This window comes from Nymphaea colorata, chromosome 3, assembly GCF_008831285.2.
Source record: "Nymphaea colorata isolate Beijing-Zhang1983 chromosome 3, ASM883128v2, whole genome shotgun sequence".
Taxonomy (NCBI): Eukaryota; Viridiplantae; Streptophyta; class Magnoliopsida; order Nymphaeales; family Nymphaeaceae; genus Nymphaea; species Nymphaea colorata.
Window position 1 is genome coordinate 20,989,259 of NC_045140.1, and position 21,582 is coordinate 21,010,840.

General features: G+C 36.2%; 1 protein-coding gene across 7 annotated transcripts in view; it reads right to left on the minus strand.

The window, feature by feature from the left end:
• The window catches only part of LOC116250167 (uncharacterized), a 34,720-nt gene that overhangs the window by 12,123 nt on the left and 1,015 nt on the right, over window positions 1-21,582 (minus strand). For 4 of the 7 annotated variants that reach the window (XM_031623634.2, XM_031623631.2, XM_031623630.2 and 1 more), the window contains exons 3-26: window positions 18,726-21,106; window positions 17,899-18,013; window positions 15,447-16,340; window positions 13,095-13,431; window positions 12,534-13,003; window positions 11,956-12,082; window positions 11,718-11,842; window positions 9,923-10,575; window positions 9,725-9,833; window positions 9,515-9,631; window positions 8,327-8,418; window positions 7,519-7,667; window positions 6,657-6,727; window positions 6,339-6,552; window positions 5,258-5,680; window positions 4,903-5,174; window positions 4,679-4,764; window positions 4,515-4,601; window positions 4,050-4,314; window positions 3,524-3,952; window positions 3,345-3,441; window positions 1,284-1,618; window positions 669-785; window positions 167-334 (exon numbers count right to left, since the gene is read on the minus strand). In XM_031623634.2, coding sequence (XP_031479494.1) covers window positions 167-334; window positions 669-785; window positions 1,284-1,618; window positions 3,345-3,441; window positions 3,524-3,952; window positions 4,050-4,314; window positions 4,515-4,601; window positions 4,679-4,764; window positions 4,903-5,174; window positions 5,258-5,680; window positions 6,339-6,552; window positions 6,657-6,727; window positions 7,519-7,667; window positions 8,327-8,418; window positions 9,515-9,631; window positions 9,725-9,833; window positions 9,923-10,575; window positions 11,718-11,842; window positions 11,956-12,082; window positions 12,534-13,003; window positions 13,095-13,431; window positions 15,447-16,340; window positions 17,899-18,013; window positions 18,726-21,106 — 8,133 coding nt within the window. The remainder of the gene's footprint in view (window positions 1-166; window positions 335-668; window positions 786-1,283; window positions 1,619-3,344; window positions 3,442-3,523; window positions 3,953-4,049; window positions 4,315-4,514; window positions 4,602-4,678; window positions 4,765-4,902; window positions 5,175-5,257; window positions 5,681-6,338; window positions 6,553-6,656; window positions 6,728-7,518; window positions 7,668-8,326; window positions 8,419-9,514; window positions 9,632-9,724; window positions 9,834-9,922; window positions 10,576-11,717; window positions 11,843-11,955; window positions 12,083-12,533; window positions 13,004-13,094; window positions 13,432-15,446; window positions 16,341-17,898; window positions 18,014-18,725; window positions 21,107-21,582) is intronic. The other 3 variants (XM_031623632.2, XM_031623635.2, XM_031623633.2) reach the window with 3 other exon arrangements.

Here is a 21,582-nt window from a genome sequence, read left to right on the forward strand (position 1 = left end):
TTCCTTGTGGATCCGCCAAATATAATAAAACAGGCCAACTATGTTCAATTAACCAAATCACCAAGTCTGACATTCTAAATTTGCATCCGAATTCAATGCTGAGCTTCAGAAGGAACAATTGCATGATGTGACATTTGCAAGAAACATTATTAGAACATAAGCATACCTGTACAACAATTGAACAATATTTAACTTCTGTAACACTTGTATTTCCAGACCGAGAAATGATAATAATGCTAAGGATCTGATCAGTTGCATCATTGTTATCTAGCTGATGTCTCCGAAGCAAAGCTGCAAAAGGTGCTCCTTGCCATTTTTCATCCACATTTAGTGACTGATCCACGAATTGAATGTATAAAAACTCTTTAGATTAAACTTTAAAGATATATGAAAAATAAAATTAAACTGAAAAAAAAAGATACTATCTCCTACAGCCCAATGTAATTTCTCGCTTATCTTCAGCACAGGCATCAGATAGCAACTAGCAGTCTAGCACAAATCCATTCATATTTCCGTGGCAGTTTATTGGAATCCTAATCCATGCTTAGTTGGCAGATTCATCCTGCCTGTTAACATCAGTATGGAGTATCTAATACTCCTAAGTTTGGATCAAGGCACACAAAGTCCAATTGAAGCTTCAAACTATTTATCTGCATTTGAGTCAGTACCTGGACTCTCATCACATTGAAAGTCTGGTGATTTGCAAATAGAGAACGCAAACATACATTTTCCACCCTTGCCTGAAGAAATAACAAATAATCTGATGCCTCACGTTCTCCAACATCCTTCAAAAAAAGAAAAAAATAACAAGCTTGTAAAAGCCTTCTACTTTTCTATTCTGATAAAGCAACAAGCAAAAAGCATGGAGTCTCACTATAATTGAATCTGTGCAACACATTAAGCCAAAAAAGGACCTTTTTAGTTAAAGCTAAGTTCCCTCACCATTGGTAAAACATTATTGTAACCTTATACACGTTTTATTTCAACATACACCACTAAATGACAGTTTGACCAATATATCAAATATGTTATTAGAACAGTAACAGACCATTCACAAGACAATAATTTCAGTTCATGGTAACCGACACTCTGTTTCTGTTTAACTAAAGGAACAAGAGGCACATCCCAAAAAAATTGTAATTAGTAGAACTTTTTATGCCATGTCGTGAATATAAGACAACCAAACAGAGGATTAATGTGACAGGACACCAAAACTGGGGAAAAAATGGCATGTCCGGTGCATGCATAATGGTTCAAGAAGATACAGCTGAGATGAAGACTACCTGATTTGGATCCTCAAGCAAGCGAACCCCAAAAAATGACACTCTGAACTCAATATTCTTCTGCATTATTGAATGCTGGTGAAATGAACGTGATCCATTGGCATTATCAACCAGCTCACCAATTCTTAATACTCGTTGTGAACCATCTGCAAACACTTTATATGCAATTCTGAAAATTCCTGTTGCTGATGAGGATGCTTCATGCCCTGTCCTTTTTGTATCTCTAACACCAGTATACAGAGAAGATAACACAAAACTGTTTGCTTGCCTTACTTTATAGAAAGGCTTCCAGCTGGACAGCTTGTCTATGTTAATTTCACGCTCAATATTCATATCTGACACAAAAAAAATGTCAACAGCTCATACCACAACCAAAGACACCCACCCACAACAGGCTAGATGCATCTCCAGTCACCAAAGCAATACAAGGTAGCAGCCTTTTGCAGGATCTAATAGTAAGAGAAGACCTCAAGAAAAGATTTACTGAAAACATTAAAATATAATAGCCTAACCAACAAAGATATTATCTCATCAAACAACTTATTTTGAAACGCATTGAACTTTTGAGCTTATGTATCTGTCTTGTATTATGTCTGTGATGAAGATTTACCACCCTATTATAGTTATGTCCTCACTTCAACATCATGCAGGAGATTAGCTACCCCTCAGGGCTGCATTCTGAAGATGGTCTGATGATTTTAGTTGGGAAGTTTTTGTGGACTAGTTGTGGTCTGTAGTATTGGACAAGACAACATTGTCCTCAGAACACAGATGTATTTTCCAGTATTGGATAATGCAAGCAAGTTTTCAATTTTTATTCGAGGATGGATAGCATCCTATTCAAGTGCCTTCTGTATAGGAACAAATCCAGACACTTAACCAGACATAAATATCTTGGGAGCTTTCTTGATGGAACTTAGGTGCTTCATAAGGTTGAGAAGGATGGGGAGAATTAAGGAATCAAACACTGACAATGCTAAACATAGATATTAACCTAGTCAGCTTGAGTACACTGACAAAGCAACAGGATAGAGAAAAACATTGGTGTAAAAGTGTAGAGGACAATCTAGATCAATATTGGCACTTTATACAAAAAATGGAACAAAAATTTGATTCCATTGACATCATGGATACTCTTCCTAACTTCAGGCCACGTGATGAGTGGTCATGTGGAAGACAAACAAGAAATTTTTAACAAGTTAGAGAGCCAAAGTTTCCAATATCTTTATCGCCAGAAACTGATCACATGGAAAGGGCCTACTTCACATGTGTGGCAGAGCTAAAGAGGTTAAATATTCGGTCTTTGAGACCAGATCAATAGATGAAGTGGTGCTCAATATGACCAAGAGATCCTTTAGAATTTAGAGAAGGTGGACCAAAGCAACAAAGAAAAGTTCAGATGCGGAGGCACAGGATTAATCAAGTACCGCTATCATCAGAAGACAGCACATATGAGGCATAACTATCCCAAAAAAGAACCATTGCTGCTTCAGCAATTACAACAAGTCTCTGCCCAACAAAGTCACCACACTGGTTCAGAAATCATCTCCTCCACATGCAGCTAAGATTGAGATAAACTTTGAGAAACATGACATCAAAGATTAGCTTCAATCATGCTATCACACGAAAGGCATACCATGAACTCCTGTTCAATTGGAGACAACGATATGTCCAAAACTGTCATATGGGTGTCAATTAGATGCAAGTGAAAAGCATTTTCAAAAAACGTAGGGCATGTTATATCTAACACACATATTCACTCTTTATATTCCTAAAATATACCAAGACAAACCAAAAAGTACAAAATATGAATTTGCAGTGTCCCACATACATGTCAAGTCGTGTCAACATGGAACGAGCACCCTTTCAGGTTTGTTCATAGCAAACTAGGTTCATAAGCTGCAGAAATGAATTATTCACTCTAGCAATTTCTTTCTCCTAAATGCCTCATAAATGGAGGAAAATGCTGAATTAATAAGGAGATGGCATTGCACTAGAAAGATTGTTTCAAATATAGTAGAAGAAGCAACATTAAAGAAATTCAAATGGATATACATGTACCATGTATTCGTACTATTAGTGTATGTGGTAAGCTCAGGTCATCCCAAACATAACCAACTTTTCTCCCACTTGCCAAAGTTTCTGGTTCCATGATACCCTGAATTAAGCCAAGATATTAAATGACAAAGAAAATGAACTAACCTTTTTCACATAAACTAAAATAACTGAGAAATAGCAACCTTTTGTTGATACATAATAGCAGAGTCATTTAAATGATTTTCAATTCGATAGGGTAATATTATATTCGAAGGGAGATGGAAGTGCATAACTAGCATAGACTCTTCTTCTTCAATATCAACTGTCCCAATCCGTGCCAAGTCATTATCAGTTTGAGTTCTGTAATTTGGTTCATCATATCCGAGAACAGTAGGTTTTCTTCTAAACCTCAAGAAGAAATGTCCAAGTGATGTTACACAAACAGGCCCAGACCAACTCCAATCATCCTGTTTCAAGCAGAACTGAATGAAGTACATAGAATCATCGTTGCTATTGCCGTGACTTCTGAACATGGTATCAATAATGTCAGTTTTCCTTTTCCTCCCTGACATCTGCATTTGCAATGCTGATTTCTGGCGACTGGTGACTACCGTAACCCCATCCAGGTCATCCTTTTAAACATAGAATGTGTAAGAGTGAAGCCTAAAAACAGTGTCAAGTACTGAAATCACATTTAAATGATGAAACTATAAGATAATAGACACTTACTGAGTGCACACAAGACTGTCGCACATAGATATCCACTTCTGATTCATTTGAAACAACATATCGTGGTGCTATGTGCACAAATCGTGATGGCACGATAACTTTAGACGAAATTGGCTTCAAAGAGATACCAAACTTTATTACATGTTTAATTCCAGTTTCAGAAAGTAGTTCAGAACCTATCTCTGTAAAGCCTGACAACGCATCCAGGTCTAGCAATGCATCAGCAACTTTATCTTTTAACCATAAGAGTCGAACCTTATTGGATCTGAAAATTTGTTTATAAGTACATAAAAACATAATCGAAAAGAATACTAGTGAAAGCAATATGTCAGTTCTGGTAATTGAGATAACATGATTGCAATCATTTTGCTATACTTAGAATGTTGCAAGTAGCAAAAAGGTAAAAAAGAAGGCACAAAAAAAAAGTCTCCTTAAAGCATAGTGGTAAAAGAAAATATTTATTACCTAAAGAACCATGAAGCCGTAGAGCCAGGATCCAGAACAAAACCAAGCTCTGGAGAACAGGTTGACCAGTATCTTTCAGGAACTTCCCTGCAGGGAATAATGAATGACATGATTTACACAAAATATATTAAAAAACATCCAAGAACTTAGAATAGTGTTTCTACCTTGAAATAGACTTGTTATTAGCATCACAACAGAAGAATGAAATGTCAGTGGCATTCCTCAAAATAGATGTTGTGAAAATGGTGACCTGTGAAATTTAAGGTAAAATTACCAAAAAAGTGGTAGAAACGACAGAGAATTATTTTATCACAAAATAAATTACAAAACACAAGAAAATGGGGAAGGCTTTCACGTATTAATTATGCCCAAGTGAAATCAGAATTACCTCTAGTGTACCTCTATCTCCACGTGAAAATCTTAAATTTGCAATAAGTCTTCCACCTCCAAAATCTAATTCCTTATCAAGATAATGAAATTCCGACATACTCCTATTCAGCTTTTTTATCATATCACTGCTGTTTATGGGCTTGCACTTTAAACCAAGTTCAGTTAAGGCAAAAGTAAAGTATATAATGGAAGGATTTACATAGAAGCAAGCACTTGAACCACATGCAATGGTCGCCCGTCTGCCAATATGCCAAGAAGACTTATTATTGTCTGCAGCAAATGGGATGCTAACTATTATTACAATATTGCATAAATGTTAATGTCACTGGAAAAAAAAAAAAAAAAGATACCACCTTCAACATTTTCTGATAGCATTACATGGATTTCTGATTCAAGAACATTGTAAACCTGAACCGTTGGCAAAAGATATATCTCTTTCTGCTCTTGAACTGCAATAGGAGAAGTGCTCAAATGAGAACCACCGCTCACTTTTGGAGGCCGAAGAACAGGAACATCTCTGCCTATGCTTTGGACAAGAAAATGGATGTAACTAACATTCTCCTGTGACTGCACACGACACTTAATGCTACTGAAGGTGGCCTTCTTGGATTTACCACCAAATCCCTTCTTCAGCTGGTAACTCAACTTGTCAAATAGTCCTGAGAGACAGACAGGTTTTCCCCCTTTGAGATCTTCTGACCACTCTACAGTGACCAGATTACTGCATCCTCCAAAGCCCTCATCAGCTTTAGGTCTAATAGATACAAGAAAATTTCCTGCAGTTTTTTTTTTCTAGAGTAAATGATTCCTTCCAACAAATAATAATTTAGAATTTTAAGGATAACAGAAGAAGACCAGATAATCCACAATCACATTTTTTTTTTTTTGGAAAAAAAAGGGGGGGCTTGGTTGCAAAGACTTTGCCAGACTTCATGGACAGGATTGCTACAAAATAGTCAGATGTCACACTTATAAGGGAAACCCAACGAAATGATACTAATTTGTTAATGTATTTTAGCAAAAAAAAAAAAAGGTTAAGTGCCACACATAATTTTGTGTTGTTATTTTGTTTTCTCCAAGTGCTGGTGAGGACATTCATAACACTATTTTCCTTTTTTTTTTTTTTACCTTTCTTTATCTTGTCACTGTTTTTGACCCATTTACCAAACCCAAAAGTTCATAGCAAAAGGTTGCATTTTATTACTTAACTACTTTCCAAATGCACATATCATTAAGGAGGGAATAATCTTGTAAAAATCAAATGAAGACACGAACGCTTTTAGCATAAAAAGGTGCAATTCCTACTTCTACTACTCCCATTAAATAATACAGAAAGCAGTTAAATGGTTACAACTTACAAAATAAATATGGGATCAGAACAATATGGATCAATGAAAAGATGTAGCAGAAATTGAATCCAATCCCAATACCCACCTAAACTTAGGGAAGTTAAGGCCTTCTTCATAAGCCCAGACATACTTAATGATTCAAATGCTGCCACAGAATCATCAATTGAATCCCCATTACAAAGCAAAACAGTGGCAAACTCATCTTCAGTCTCCTGTGGTCGGCGGCATCGTAAGTCCAAAGATAACCCACTTCCATTGTGTATCGTCAACATTGGATAAACAGCAATACAGAATCCATCCTAAGCAAGTTACAGTAAGATGATTGGTAAAATTATCTAATATAAAATGCAAATAAGGGCCTAGAGATGAATGTGAAAACACATATTGGTTTATCACGAAATACCTCAGACTTTTTTGCAGTCTCTACTACAACAAAAGGTCCTGGAAAAGTTCTTGAATCTGCACAGCAGTTGGCTAGGAAATTAAAAACATAACAGTTAACAAGGTTTCAACAAGAAATATATGAGTCCAGTGCTTCTACACTCATGACTGAAAAGCACAAACATCATTCTTTGTTTCCTTAGTAGAATCTTGGACTAGATATTAGCATGGAATTGTTATGCACTGAATCATAAATCTGCAACAACTTATTTCCTGGCTACAGTGATCTGAAAATGATTATTGAACTACCGTCTAACAGATAATAAACTAAACCAACGTTTAAGAAATGGTGTCTTGGTTTTATTCTGAATTCTTCAATTTTTCCAACTGTGAATTCCATCCAGATCTCAGACAATCCTCCTAGTGTTACCTATTAAGAACCAAAGGGGCCTAGAAAAGAGTGGAGGATTCTGAAAAAAATATGGTAAGACCACCTTGACCGTCGAGGGAAGCTTTGGTTGTTCAAACTCAAAAAATAAAGACAATAGTACAGGTCCCAAATCAAGTAAAATAATGTATAAAGTCTACTTTCCAGATCCCATTGAACACAAACATTCACATCCATTAATTTGCCATACTAATCCCAAACTGGAACAGACATCAGAACATTATGCACTTATTAACATTGATTACCAAGTTAACACCATAGTATTTTATAGGTATTAATTTATCTTTTAGTATTTATCCACCAATCACTTCATTCAATTCTACATGACCACTGTAAAAAGTCTACCCGTCATCTAAAAGAGCATTTAGAAGAATAAAATATATAAAAGAAAATGATAAAGCACAATGAGCGGGAAAAAAAGGTTGTTTCATCATACCACCATGAGATGCTAGCCTCGTCTTCCATGCACATCTGCCAGTATTTAAGTGTGAAATGCGAACTGGAGATGTGAAGAACTCGCCAAGTAGGAGCTGCAGAGATATAGATGGTATACCATCGGGATTCCTCTTTGTTGGTGAAACAGGCCTTAAGACACAAAAATAAAAAATTAATATAGATGAAACAACTACAATAAGTGTGAAAGGAAACTGAACAATACACTGAGAGCATTTTCTTATCAAGCCTTATCCTTGTATCATGGTTGCTTGACTTAATAACATGAAAATTATTTTATGAAACATAAATAATCATTTAGGATAGTAAGCAAGTACTAAGGAATGAAATATCATATTGCATAAGTAAACTGTCCACAAGGACATTGATGACTCCAAATTAAAGCAAAAACTGTTGCTACTTGCCAGCAACCATGACATGGAAGGTTTTATTTAATAAGAAAATAAAACAATGTCCAAATGCCTCTTGACCACTATACGAACAATGACTCATAACAACAAGATATGTGCAACACCATCTGTAGCTCACATGCTAACACAAGAGGTCACCTAGACTACCAGTCGTAAAGGTACCTCCTAGCCTCGCATGCAGCGCTTTTTAACAGAACCAGGAAGGCTAAGCAAGCATTTCATCTTATTATAATACTCATTTGTCCATTTTTTCGGAGTTTTTTAAGAGAAGAGGAAAAACATATAAAAATTTTAAATGTTAAAGCAAACATCATTAACAGTACATGGAGAAAAGTACCCCTCAGTAACAGAGAACATCATTAACAGTACATAAACATATACCTCAGAACAACTGAAGCAGATCGTTTAGTTGCAATTATTGTATCGTGATTCTCAACACGGCAAAGAAGATTTGCTCCTGAAAAGTTCTTTACCTATCATTAAATTCAGAAGCATTTCAACTTTCAGGCTGGGCATCAAGTAGAAAACTGAAACATGATGCTCACCTAAAAAGTACTCGAGGAGAGAAACAATACCAATTCTAATCATCTAAAGCAATGTAGAAAACTGAAATAAGCTGCCAGAAATGAATGTGGACCATAATGTCGAGAATGCTGACAGGTGTCTCACGCATTAACAGAGACAAAAAATGATGCAAACATGAAAGTAGTACATGGAATCACCAGTTCAACCTTTATTAACACAATCTAACCACATAGATAGGTTAACATGGACTTGTACATCATTGACAATTTGAAGTCCTCCAAAACCTGCTTACATTTCACGGCGTCATTATTCAAAACTATTCTTATCTAAATAATAAAAGAAATCACATACACAAGTATTGATGCATATATATGTCTGGCTGTATGTGTGCAATTATGTGGCTACATGGAAAAAAAAAAGGCTGATTTTTCATAGTGTCCCTCACGTGACAATCAGCAGAATGAAGCAAGGCTGAGGGAAACACTTTATTACCAACACAAAAGCATAACTACAAAATGTCAAATAGATCTCTAAATTTGTGTAAAGGCATGCACACCCAGTGCATGGAAACAGAATACACGGCCAGAGTCTACCCTGAAAGCATGAGCAGGCAAGTGCAGCATCCACATAATACACACACACATCCACAAGAGCTCACTGTTAGGCCCAAACAAAAGATGTGATTACACAATGGAAATGCATAGGTATTTCTCATTCCAATTTGTCATGGGCACGTCCTTTATATCAAATATAGATAATCAGAAAAAAACAAATCAACTTTGAAATTGATCATCTCTAAAAACATATATAGCATAAAAACACCAAGTTTTAGAATTGGTTCTCTCTAAAAACACATATAGCACACAAAACACCTAACTTCATAGTTTTCCACTGAGACAACCACAACAAGTGCACGAATTCATAATTGAAAAAGAAAGAGTTGTATAAATTATATTACTCTCATGGAAACTGCTTCACCAATCACGACATCACAAATAGAAAACCATATTCATATAAACTGGAAGTAAGGACAATGAAGCTTACCTTACAACAATTTCCCAACACAATTGCATGCCTAACTATGTAAGGACCAGCCAGACCCAACTTTCCGATCAAGAAAAGAATTACATCCAATGAAAACTGGCATAGAGAAACTTCAATCTGTTTGTGCACCAGAACCCAACTCAGAACATAAACCATAAAGGAAAGTACATTTCCATAGGAAGACCAATTTTCTTACATAACAAGCATTACCTTTGGGATGCTACAATGAAAATGAAAAGGAACCCTGTTCTTTCCAGCCTCTAAGTTGGTAGTGAATCGACAGAACATGCAAATCTCAAAAGGTGAAACAACCTCCCTCCTGCAGTTTTTTAAAACTCACACTTAATGAGGGGGAATTTTTGCTTGCAATCTCTATGTAAGCATAACCAACTTAGGTGTCAGTTTTACCAGGTGCTACTTGAACAATCATAGTTCTCCATCATGGTTCTGAAATTTGTTATTAGCCTGGTCTTAGAATATAAAACTTGTATAACACATTGGATATTATTAATGGAAACGCGAAGGAGTGGAAGGTTGTCATTTGCATCTGAAACTTCATGAAGAATGGTCAGACAAACCCTCTCAATCAAGATATTCACATGACGAGCATTGATATCCTGTGAAACATTCCTCTGAATATTCGTGTCAGATGTATTACCCAAGTTGCTGCTAGAAGCCTCATTTAAATTGATGCCCCCAACCCTAGGAGAAGTAGAAAGAATTTTCATTTTAAAAAGGCTACCAGGCTTCTTTACAAACACCGGAAGCCGATCCACAAAAGCCACACCCAAGTCGCTCTTGCAGTTCAAAAGGAAGAAAGCTTTCTCCATAAAATGGTTGTATGTTTCAAGTTCATCATTTCCCTCATAACTGGCAGGCCTATATGGAATAGCTTGCCAAAGTGCCCCACCCTTATCATCAGTACCAGATATATCAACAAGGTTGGATCTTTGTTTGAAATTCACACGCAAGGGCTCCCCCTTGTCATTCTTTGCATACAGGGATATCAAGGAAAAGCAGGAAACTGATGAGAAACCCTTCCTCTGACTGCAACACTGTACCTAAATAATGAATTGGAAAAAGTAATCCCTGAGATTAAGAAAGTATGGCCAGACAGGAAGGACATAAAGAAAGTCCCATTAACATGTTGAACAAAAGGTTTCATAAATACATTACAGAATATCAAAATCAAGCATGTACCCATGCCTGATTGAACACAGGAAGATATGATTCTGGCTACTAACAAAAGATACCACTAAATTGTATCACTTTCCACTAATTCAAATTCAAGACCTAATAAGTTTAAAGCTTCAATTATGCTTTCTTGTACCCGAGAGTGCTTGAACTTGGAAGACCACAAGCAGTTATAGATATTAATTCAAAGCATCAATATTGCGGCAACTGCCACTTTAACATTTGACCATATCAAATCAAATTCTATGTCACATGAACTCACCAAAACAGCAAAAAAAACCCGAGTCGATGCTCAGGTGTGGGTGGGTGCGGTCAACATGAACTCGGTGCGGTCAAACCCCATCAAGGTCATTTTTGTCCCCTTTTCGATTTTTTTTCTGAAAAATGATGCTTCTGTTTTTCAGTTTTCTCTGTTTTGCCGCATCTGTTATACTGTTTTTACTTTTTAGTATTTTACTGCATATTGTTGTAGTTTAGTAGTAGATATTACATGTTGCTATAACTTTATATATTGTGTATGTCATAGTCATATATGTTGGTACTGTTTATAAGTTTTCTTAATCTGGGAACATGTTTTCTTATATGTATTAACTGCATATGTTATATATATATATATATATATATATATATATATATATATATATATATCTTTGCTAATCAGTCTAATATATGTTATATGTAATATATGCTGTATATTTATACAAATTTATAATACTAGATATATAACAGCTGCTTGTTTTATGCCTGCTTATGTTGTGAGTAAGATTGTAAAATCTGAAATCACTCCTGAGTATGTATCTTACATGGAAGAAATAGAATGCTACAAATTTTGGAATTTAAGATGTGACTTCGTATTATATGTATAGACACCCTCGCCGCATCCACACCCATGTTTTCTGAAATTTGTTGTATCCTGCACCCGCACACCACACCCTACAATTTGTTTTCCCTCTGATCAATTACCTAGCAAGCAAAACACCAAAGACATATTTAGCAGAGGTAGACATACCCTAAAAAGAGCCCTTTCCCCAACAAGAGAATAGTGGGCTGCTCCAACTAAATGATGATTATTCTCTACAAGTTCAACTGCTAAGTACACGTGCTGGTCAAGGTCTTTGACTGCAACAACTACTCCTGCCAAAATCAGCCATCAGCTATGACTTTTCTTGCATTAAGAGATTAGAACAAATAAGAAAACTAATTATATAATCAAACTATAAAAATGGAGATGCTCAGCAACCAATTACCATTGGAAATTGTATCTTCTAGACTACCACTTCCACCCTGAGTTATGACCTTAACCTCTTCCTTGGAGATTTCACTTGAATCGTATGAAGAAACATTGCATAGGTCCTCAATCAGAGACAGAAGCATCTAAAATGACAAAAAGAAGAAGGAGAAACATTAGAATAACAATCTAAAAAACTAAAAAATTTGTTCACATGCGTAAGGAGTGCATAGCCAATCGTTGTCATATTTCATGCATCTTAATGAGTATGTCACTAATTCGAGATTACAACTATTTCTATAAAGAAAATGAGATAGTTTCACCTTGTTATCTTAAAAATATGCTAGTTCCTTACGAATACACTTTGAACAATAGTTCTGAAGTATGATGGAAGTGTAATTCCTAGAAGATGGAATATGACATCTTTAAACCTTTGCATTTTGCAAATAAAATCATGCATGTCGCTTTAGGAACAAATTTACCACAAATACTTTCACCAAATGTTGCCGATTTTGTTCGTCAGTGGTGTACATAGAGAAAGACCTATTAATGATGTACCTAGAATATGTAAAGTTGCTTGAGTTACACTCTCTTCACCTGAATTTCAGGAATTGCCATCTTCAAATCAACACCAGAAACTGAAACACTACCACCCCACCCATCCTTTGGTGTTGCAGAACCACTCATAGTCCCAGGCAATTCTTTGTCGATCATAACAGAAGCAGTCACACATTTCAAGATTAAATTTTGACAGATTAAACTGTAAAAGCCAAAACCTTCACCATTATCCAACAATTTCTTCCCAGGAGCTTGACTGCCAGAAGAGTTGGTTCCAGGGACTTGAAAAACATGAGGAGGTTGTCCTGAACCAACAGTAGTTTCAGCATTACTCAAGATGCTGGAGCGAAATCGAGGAGCTTGAACTCCCAGTTCCTTACAGTTGTTGGTTCTACCCCAATGCAGGCCAAGAATGGCAAACCTAGAAAGGTCAAAGAAGAAGTTCCTTCTAGAGTTCTTTTCATATTTAAACAAGAAGTTGGTTTCTATATCAAGCTCACGAATTCCCACTGCAGGAGAAGCAAAAGAATACTTTGAATTAATAAATAACAAGTATTTGACTCAAAAGAAATTCCGAATGAAAAATGAATTCCAACATACCACACGCATCCATTAAGATAAATTTTATGGAAACCTGTGATAGCCGTACAGTTAAAACCTTCAGAGATTTCCATCCAACTTCTAACAAGGTAGTAAGCCTATCTGATGATGGTGCACGAGAAGAATCATAGTCTGTGCCCTCCCTGTTAAGCTGCAGTTCCATGCTTACACCTGGGTTCAGATACTTGGAAGTTTTCATTCTTGGAGAGGACTTTGGATCTGAGACTTCTGATGAAAATGGAAAATAAGATAAAAGTCTTGAAAAGAACGTCGTGTATGCCTGTAAGCTCGAAGCATAAACAACCAAAGACTTGGTTTCAAGAAGGAAAAGGCCACCCTGGTTGAACATAACCAATATTATTATATTAGGCTCTTATTCAAGCATCTTAGACAAAGGACAAGCTAGAAACTTGTAGAAACTTATAATACACAAAATTATGACAAAAGTTCAGCTGGACAACATGAACAACCACAATAATGCAAAATTAAATTTTGGAATACCTTTTAACATTTAACTTAAATATATAAAGATGGAAAGTTTTAACAGTTATGAAGAACAATAGTTAAAAAATTAAAACAGGCCTCTAGACTAGAAAGTGCGCAAAGGCCGCATGTTAATTGGAAAACATGAAGAGATCAGTGGTAAACAGCTTGGCTGGATTGATCTGTGATCTAGGATTAGGATATCACCAACATCTATTAACTCTTGATTTACCCATTAATTGTTCTGAGGTTGTCATAGACTAGCCAAGTCCATGGGATTACTTTTGAAGTGCAGATGCTGGTACATTAAAATTTTAAGGAGCTAAAGGCTTCCTCTTCAGCTTTGTCAAGCTCCAGCATCTCAATCCCGTATACTCCAAGTGAAGTACTTTGGAAAAGTTCTGTCTTCACATGGAAAAGGAGGAAGACGCAACATGATTCCCCAGATGCGAAAATGCTAAATATTGCTATCAGCTTTTAAGTTAAAAATGTTACAGTGAAATTGAAACCCATTACATGCAGAATTTCAGAGTTTATTGGGACACTTCCTGTTCCAGGTCGTCCATATTACCATATAGATGAGTTGTCAGATATACTAATCCTAACTGACAAATTACCAACTAAAAGGCTACATAACATGGACCCATTAGTGGGCTGTGCACCACATGTTGCATACACACTGGTTGTTGGTGCAGGTGTGGGTGCTGTACCAACTCGCCAAAATTCAGTACGCAACGACAACAAGTGCCATCAACTTACATATGTGCACATCAGACTCACTTGCACCCAAGCTAGCTGTTGTCACATGAGTCATAAACTCACTGATTCATTATATTTAGTCCCACAGAAAATTTATATCTTTTGCCTTTTGACATATATTTTGTCTGTGTGTGCACATGTGAGGAAATGAGATCCAGACTTCTCCTAAATCCTTTCTTTTTAGTCTATGCCTCTCCTCAACTCCACCCTATTAAATTGTATCCAATGAGAAAAGAAAAGAGAGAGAGAGAGAGACTAAGACATGTCAGGATTGTCAGCATCGGAGCCTCAGCAATAGTCAAGGTCTAGTATCCTTGTGTGTGTATGTGTGCATATCCCACCTGCATCCTCAATTTTTTGAGAAATACTGCCCTCATCTATGTAACATAACTAAAAATATGTCAAATTATAATGTTACCTTCGCATTGATGTAAGTCAACCATCAAAGTTCAGAACCTAAACCTATTCCTTGCACATTCATTTAATACTTATCACATGCAGACTTGTAATATAGATGTTACTCTCCATTAAGCTGTGGGTTATCTAGGGCAAGAATATCTACGAATTTTAACATAGAACAAGAATCCAGTTTAATTGATGACAGCAATGATGCCAGGTTGAATAAGTTTCAAACAAGATAGGAAATGAAAGATAAACCAAGCAAATGAGAAAAACTGTTAAAAAAAATTGTCTGAAAGAAGAAATTTGAAATTTTCACATTACCCAACTTTTGAACTATAGTTTAAAGTGGTATCATGAACGAAATTCATAAGGCAAAATCAGAGTAGAGTTTAGAGTTGATTATTATTAGGCTTTGATAGAATGTACTGTAACAGAAATAGGCAATAAATTTGCTAGAAGGTTTTCAGTTATCTAATTGCAACCTATCCATGCTGCAGTAGTTAAAATCATAACGCAAAACTAAAAACATAGGATAATGGCCATCTACGCCTAGACATTAGGTATGAAATTAAACAACCATGATAATTCAGCCACTGAGATTCAAGAAAAAGCAATGATATGCATATTTTTTTATTTTTTATTTTTTTAAAAAAAGAACCAATCAGCTAGAAATGTCAAAGATACAATTAGCCACGTTCAAGTGGAAACCTGGATTTCTGAACTAATTGCACGACACTCTTTACTAACAGCAACTACAGCTTCAATGTTATTCATGTCAAAATGACGCCCATCTTTAACCATATCTACAATCTTCGCAGAATTCTCCACTATCAAAATCTTGCTAAGTTGAACATGAATTAAAAGCCAAGACGTGGAAGAAGACAACCAACTAAACTTCGAAGAAGAATCTGGATTCAAGTTAGAACCATAAGATCCATCTATTGGGTGGTGGTTGTCTGAATATAGGAAATGAGGGTTCTGCAGAGTATCTAAGTCATTGCAACTCAACCTTCTTGAGGAGACAACATTTCCGTCAGCATCCTGTCCAGAGGGTACAGCATGGCCATTTACTCCTGATTGTAAAGAAAAACTGCAGCTAGGGAGGCTTAATTCACACAACACATCAGAATCATCAGAAGGTTCATTTTGCATTAGCACTTCACCTGGACTTTCAGACTTACTGCCAAATATGAGAGAACGAATTCCAGCTAGTTCAAGAAGAAAACTGACTGAAACCCGTTCCTCCCAGAAAAAGTTTAAGCTAGACTTCTTAATGCAGAATTCAGCTCCTGTATTTGGAAAAGCTAGCATCTTTTTACTTGGTCCAGTCGCTGATGCAGCAACTGAGGTGTGCCCAACAAGATTCCTGTAGTTGTTTAGAATGATATCAAGTGGCCGAAACTCAAGGTTTATGTCCATAACAAATTGTGTGCCATCAATGATAAAGGAATCAAAACATTGTTGAGAATCGACTGCAGCACATTTAGACTGTGTGGCCCACATGCCCTGAGAAGTTGTAATACCATGAGGAAGATCATCTCTATGGGAAAAAGTATGTGCAGAAGAAATATGAGAAACAGCATTAAGACTGCTTCCAAGTACCTGCAACAAGAAAATCATCCAGTAGAAGATCTTGTTGAGCTGCATGCAACAATAGAAGCCCAGAATATGATCCAAGAAAATCTTCAATAGTATGAAATTCTCTTATGTTACTGTAAGGAAAATCTTCAAAAGTACAACCTAACTTTTTTGCATTCGTAATCAAGGAACGCATTATTTAACATGGGTTGTCACTTTTCGCTAATCTAAATTGAACTAATGATCTAAAATTACCAAAATCCTCACAATAAGTTAATTTCATAGCTCATACATATTTTTTACCATCTGCTTTTATAGCTATACCAAACATTAGTAATGCATATTTAACTATAATAAAACTTGTCAGACATTCTTTATCAACATATTAGATTAATTAGATGTTCTTTTAGCAATGATGAAAAAATACTTCTGATTGTTGACAAAATATTATTCGCAGTTTAGGCTGTTTTTATAGTTGGGCATGTTTCTGAAAATTACTCAACTTGGTTCTTTTTATAGACCTTTTGGAACAGCAGATTCTGATTAATCCCAAATGATTTGAGTGTCGCAGATTATTCTGAAAGTCAAAACCTTTTCCATCATCAATGGCTACATAGAATGATCTAACACAGAAAAAAAATTAGATGAAATTATGAAGAACTTTCCACCAGATGTATGAGATACAGTAATAATAACAATTATAGTAACAACAAACTTAAACTTTGATCTAGAAAAACACTTCAAATATTGAGAACGAAATTTTCCAAACAGCACCCTTAGAATTGACTTACTTTTCCAGATTTTGTTTCCAATGTTAATGGATTCAAGGGACATTTTCATGTTTATAGATGATGCCCTCATGCAAATGGACATTAAAGTTCATATTTCATAACAATAGCTTAATGTCTTTTTTCAACTCTATCACAGAAGAGCATTTGAAGGTCCAATACCCTCCATATTGGCATAAAAGCCCCTGCACAATGTAGTCTGCAAGCATCTCATACGCACTTGAAGTCTTGAACTACATCATCCCAAAAAGAAAGGCATTCCAATTTGTTGCATGCTTACATCAAAACTTGCTAACAGAATTTTCTTTTGTTTAAGCCCCAACAGCAGGACACATAGTACTTTGAAACATAGACTCGCATTTGACATTTTCTTCTGCTTATGTATTTCATCTCAACAAATTGTTCACTTGCTATATCATGAACAAAATAAACTACTTTTATGCACGATGTCCATCAAGGACACTCAATAAAAGGCACATACATTTACTTAGTTGTTATACACAATGATGCAATGAAATCTATAGTCCATTAATAAAAACTCTTTTTTGTGCATATTTTTCATCATAAAAAAGGACAACCAATTTGCTGTTCGTTAATGCATCACTAGCATTAGCAGGCAAGAAGTAGTTTACAACTTTAATCTCTACAATGATGGCATTTCAAATCAGTAGTAGACCCAAGATTCAAGAGTCATTATAATGAGAAGCTTTGCATGATTTCAGCATCCCCACATGGAAACGTTCAAGAAGATATGCATTAAATCACAAACACAAAGTGCAGGTGCAGCAATATACCTGAAACACTTCTTCTAACTCATCCATGCATAAGGAAATTGTTAGATCAGTTGCCCTGCCAACAAGAGTCATTGACAGAACAGTTACAACTGTTGCTAGAGAATGAAGGTATTTCCTGCAATCCAGAAACTTTCTGTAAGCTCAAAACATAGGAAAAAGTAGAAAATCCACATCCATGCTCTCAAAATATAACTGACATAGAATAAGCATTTACATACATCTAGATAAATCCTCTAAAACAATGGACAACAAAGAGATATGTGTACATGTTCATCAACAATAAAGGAGCACACAAAAGAGTAGCCAGGTTCTCTGCAGGGATAAAAAAGATGACAATAGCAAAACAAAAAAGACACTTATGCAATCACTGGACGTCCCTTTTTCCCTTGTTTAACACATAATCTATGACAGCCTGAAATCTCGTAGATCACCATTCTAGGATATAATTGCAAATGTTTCTGGCATTTTCAATTTGTTAAGTTTTTATCACCAAAATATTTTAAAAAAATATATATCGGGAAATGATGCAAGTTTTCAATTTATTGCCAAAATAAAAGTTTCACAGTAGCGTGATAATATTTTCACAACATTTTCCCGATTGTATAGAACTCATAAATTCATGAATTTTTACCATTTGCATATGTTTTTATATTTACATTCTCACGGTTTTCCAGACAAGAAATTTTTGATTAATACCTTAGAAAAACCTAGCTGACAAAACCCACCAACCATATTTCTAACTATGAATCTAGAAAGATATATAATTTATAAAACAAGGGACACTTAACACCATCATGGCTTTATGAGATAAATTTAAGATCACCAACCTGCAGTATGAAGATTCCAGGGTCAGTGAAACAGGCTTCAGGATGTTCTGTTGCTGATTGTCCATAATGGACTCCAGCAATAAGGATAGGCCTTCCAACTTCAAAAAAAGATTATGCCCAAGCTGCCCTTGAACAATAAAACTTTCATCTGTATCTGCTTCAGGAATATGCACTACTGGGGGTTTTTTCAACCACTTGTATGGACACGTTCCACTCCCATTGTCTTCTTTTTCTGGCGCTGTTGAAACAGAATCTGATACTGACCAAACAGCAGAATAAATGTCTTTTAAATCAAGTGCAATAGTGACGCATTCAAGGTCTCTAGGGGTGCCATGTATGAACCCATGTTTTCCAGAGATGGGGGAGTCTCCAGCTGGAAGTGATACTTGTATCCTAGGACCAACTATAGCTGCCCCTATGACTACTTGTTTAAGGAAGACAATCCTAGATATTTTCATCTTCACTTTATCAGCATAAAAATCCTGGACAGAATCAACATCAGTTTGCAGCTCTCTGTTGTGAAAAGTCTTTGAGTTTGAGATAGCACCACAGCTTGAAGCCTTTCCAGTATAAAAAGCATGTTCAGCTACCTGTATGATCTGGAAATAAATCCCCATAAAGAGTGAAATATTCAACTTACAGGTTAATTTACCCATTGATAATCCCAGTTTCAAAAGACCAAAGTTCGGACCACTACAGCATGGATTGATAATATAGTTTTTTAACCTACAAAGGAAGAATGGCTTTGCCAAAGTGGAAACATCCTTTAACTTCGAGAAACCATAGCTGCTCTGCCATTCCAAGTACATCTCATTGATATGGCCTCTCAGAAATCCATTGAAATCAGAACTAAAAGAGCCCTGAGAATCCAATTCCACAAGAGAAATTTGCACAGCAGGGGAACTTGACAAAATTGTCTTTGGGCTATGCTCCTCTGTTCCATATCTCTTAACACGGTCAACTTTTTCAGTTGGAGCACCCAACCCCCCATGTACTCTTGATAAAGAATAAGAATGGGATACAAGTTCCCCACAAGCAAATGTTAACTGGTGCATATTGTCATCTGCTGCAAAATCTAGGTATAATTGATTAAACACTACACACAATGCTAATAAATCCATTGGAAAAGGCTTTGCCAAGCTTTCACCGTCATTGACATGTGGCAAATCTCCTGGTATTATATTAACCACAAATTTGGAAATGGTGAAAAGAATATATTGGTTACCCTCAACCAATCCAGGCTTGTTAATGGCGTGGATAGAATCCTCTGGTAACAAGTCCTGCTCTTCATTTTCTGTATTCCACTGCAAGATACCCCTCCACACAAGTCTATAAAGGCAGTAAAAAGCATGAATCACTTTATGCAACATGCTGATAAAGAAGTGAACCATCAAGCCAATTCCTTTCAGTAAGGCTGGAAAAAATATCAAAGCAAATGATGGAAAAGAAGTCCGCTCATCATCTGACAACTCTGAAGCAACATGAGAAGAAACAGTTAATCTATGACGTGCAACACGCCTTGCAAGTGCAACACCTTCTGCCGGCAATCCATTTTCTGTTTCAGTTGCTTCCTTCCACAAATGCTTGATGTGATTAGAAAACCTTGCATCCTTGGATAATCTTGATCTAACTGTAGAGAAAAGGTCCACAGAAGGATATCCTACTTGCTTAAGCAATGACTCATAAACTTTTACATATTGACACCATACTAAAACTAAATTGACCAATCGCCAAAGGCGGAAACTTGGAAGCAGATTATGCATTTGGCAAGCAGCCTCCCTCCACAACATCTTACCACTTCTAGTACCCTTAACTTCTTCAACTAGAAGCAAATTATAATCTGAGGATGTGATCATGCTGTTCTCGGTATTTAACATTGCATGAAGAAGAACAATGACAAAAAGGTCTCTATGTGAAAGCTCCATATCTACTTCCGGGACATCTATTTCAAACTCTAAAGGCTGCAGCTTTTTCATCCTAACGGATAGCAACAGACTCCTCATGAACAAAATACTACTAGTTGGACAATTTTCATCACTTTGTTTCAACTTCACATTCAAATCTTTGAAGCTGAAAACCAAATGTGCCACATCTCTACCCATGATAATCACTTCAAAAATGCCTTTCAAGAGCTCATAACACCCAGCAACCTGCTCATTTGCATTGAATTCACCAAGATTTACGTAAAGCAAATAGAGTTTATTTGAAGAACCAATCTGTGCAGATCCTCCATAATAAAAGGGAATCTGCATCTGGAAATCTATATCCTTAAGCCATACTTGGCAATTCCCAAGAATTACAGCGGTCAGCGAATCCATAATGCTGCTTCCAGGTATCCTTGCTTTCAAGATATTCTCAAGGGCATTATGCAATGAAATTCCCTGCATTTTGCAGTTCTTATCAGGTTCCAAGCTTCACTTTTATTGAACTAGGAAAAAGAAAGGCACGATGAATGAAGAGAGGCATCTCCATGTCATTGTTCAATCAAGATTAAGTAGAAGGACAAGTGCACATGAATAATATTGACAAAGAAAAATAGATAACGAACTTGACCCATGAACTGTCAGCTAAAACATGAAGTCACGGGGTGAACCAAAGAAAGCATAACGAAAGAAATATCTGGCATAAAAAAAAAAAAAACTAAGCAAACATGGAGAATAAAGCAATCAAGATCCATATAACGGCATAATGACCTACAAAAACTATAGAAAAAATTTAAACAACTAGAGTATTTCAAGAACGAACGGAAAGAAATTCCCAACCACCCACGTCTCAGCCACACGCAGAGGAAAACAGCAGGGAGAAAACCATGCTAAAAGTTGTCGTATCTCTCTTCCCGTAATCACACAGCAACGCG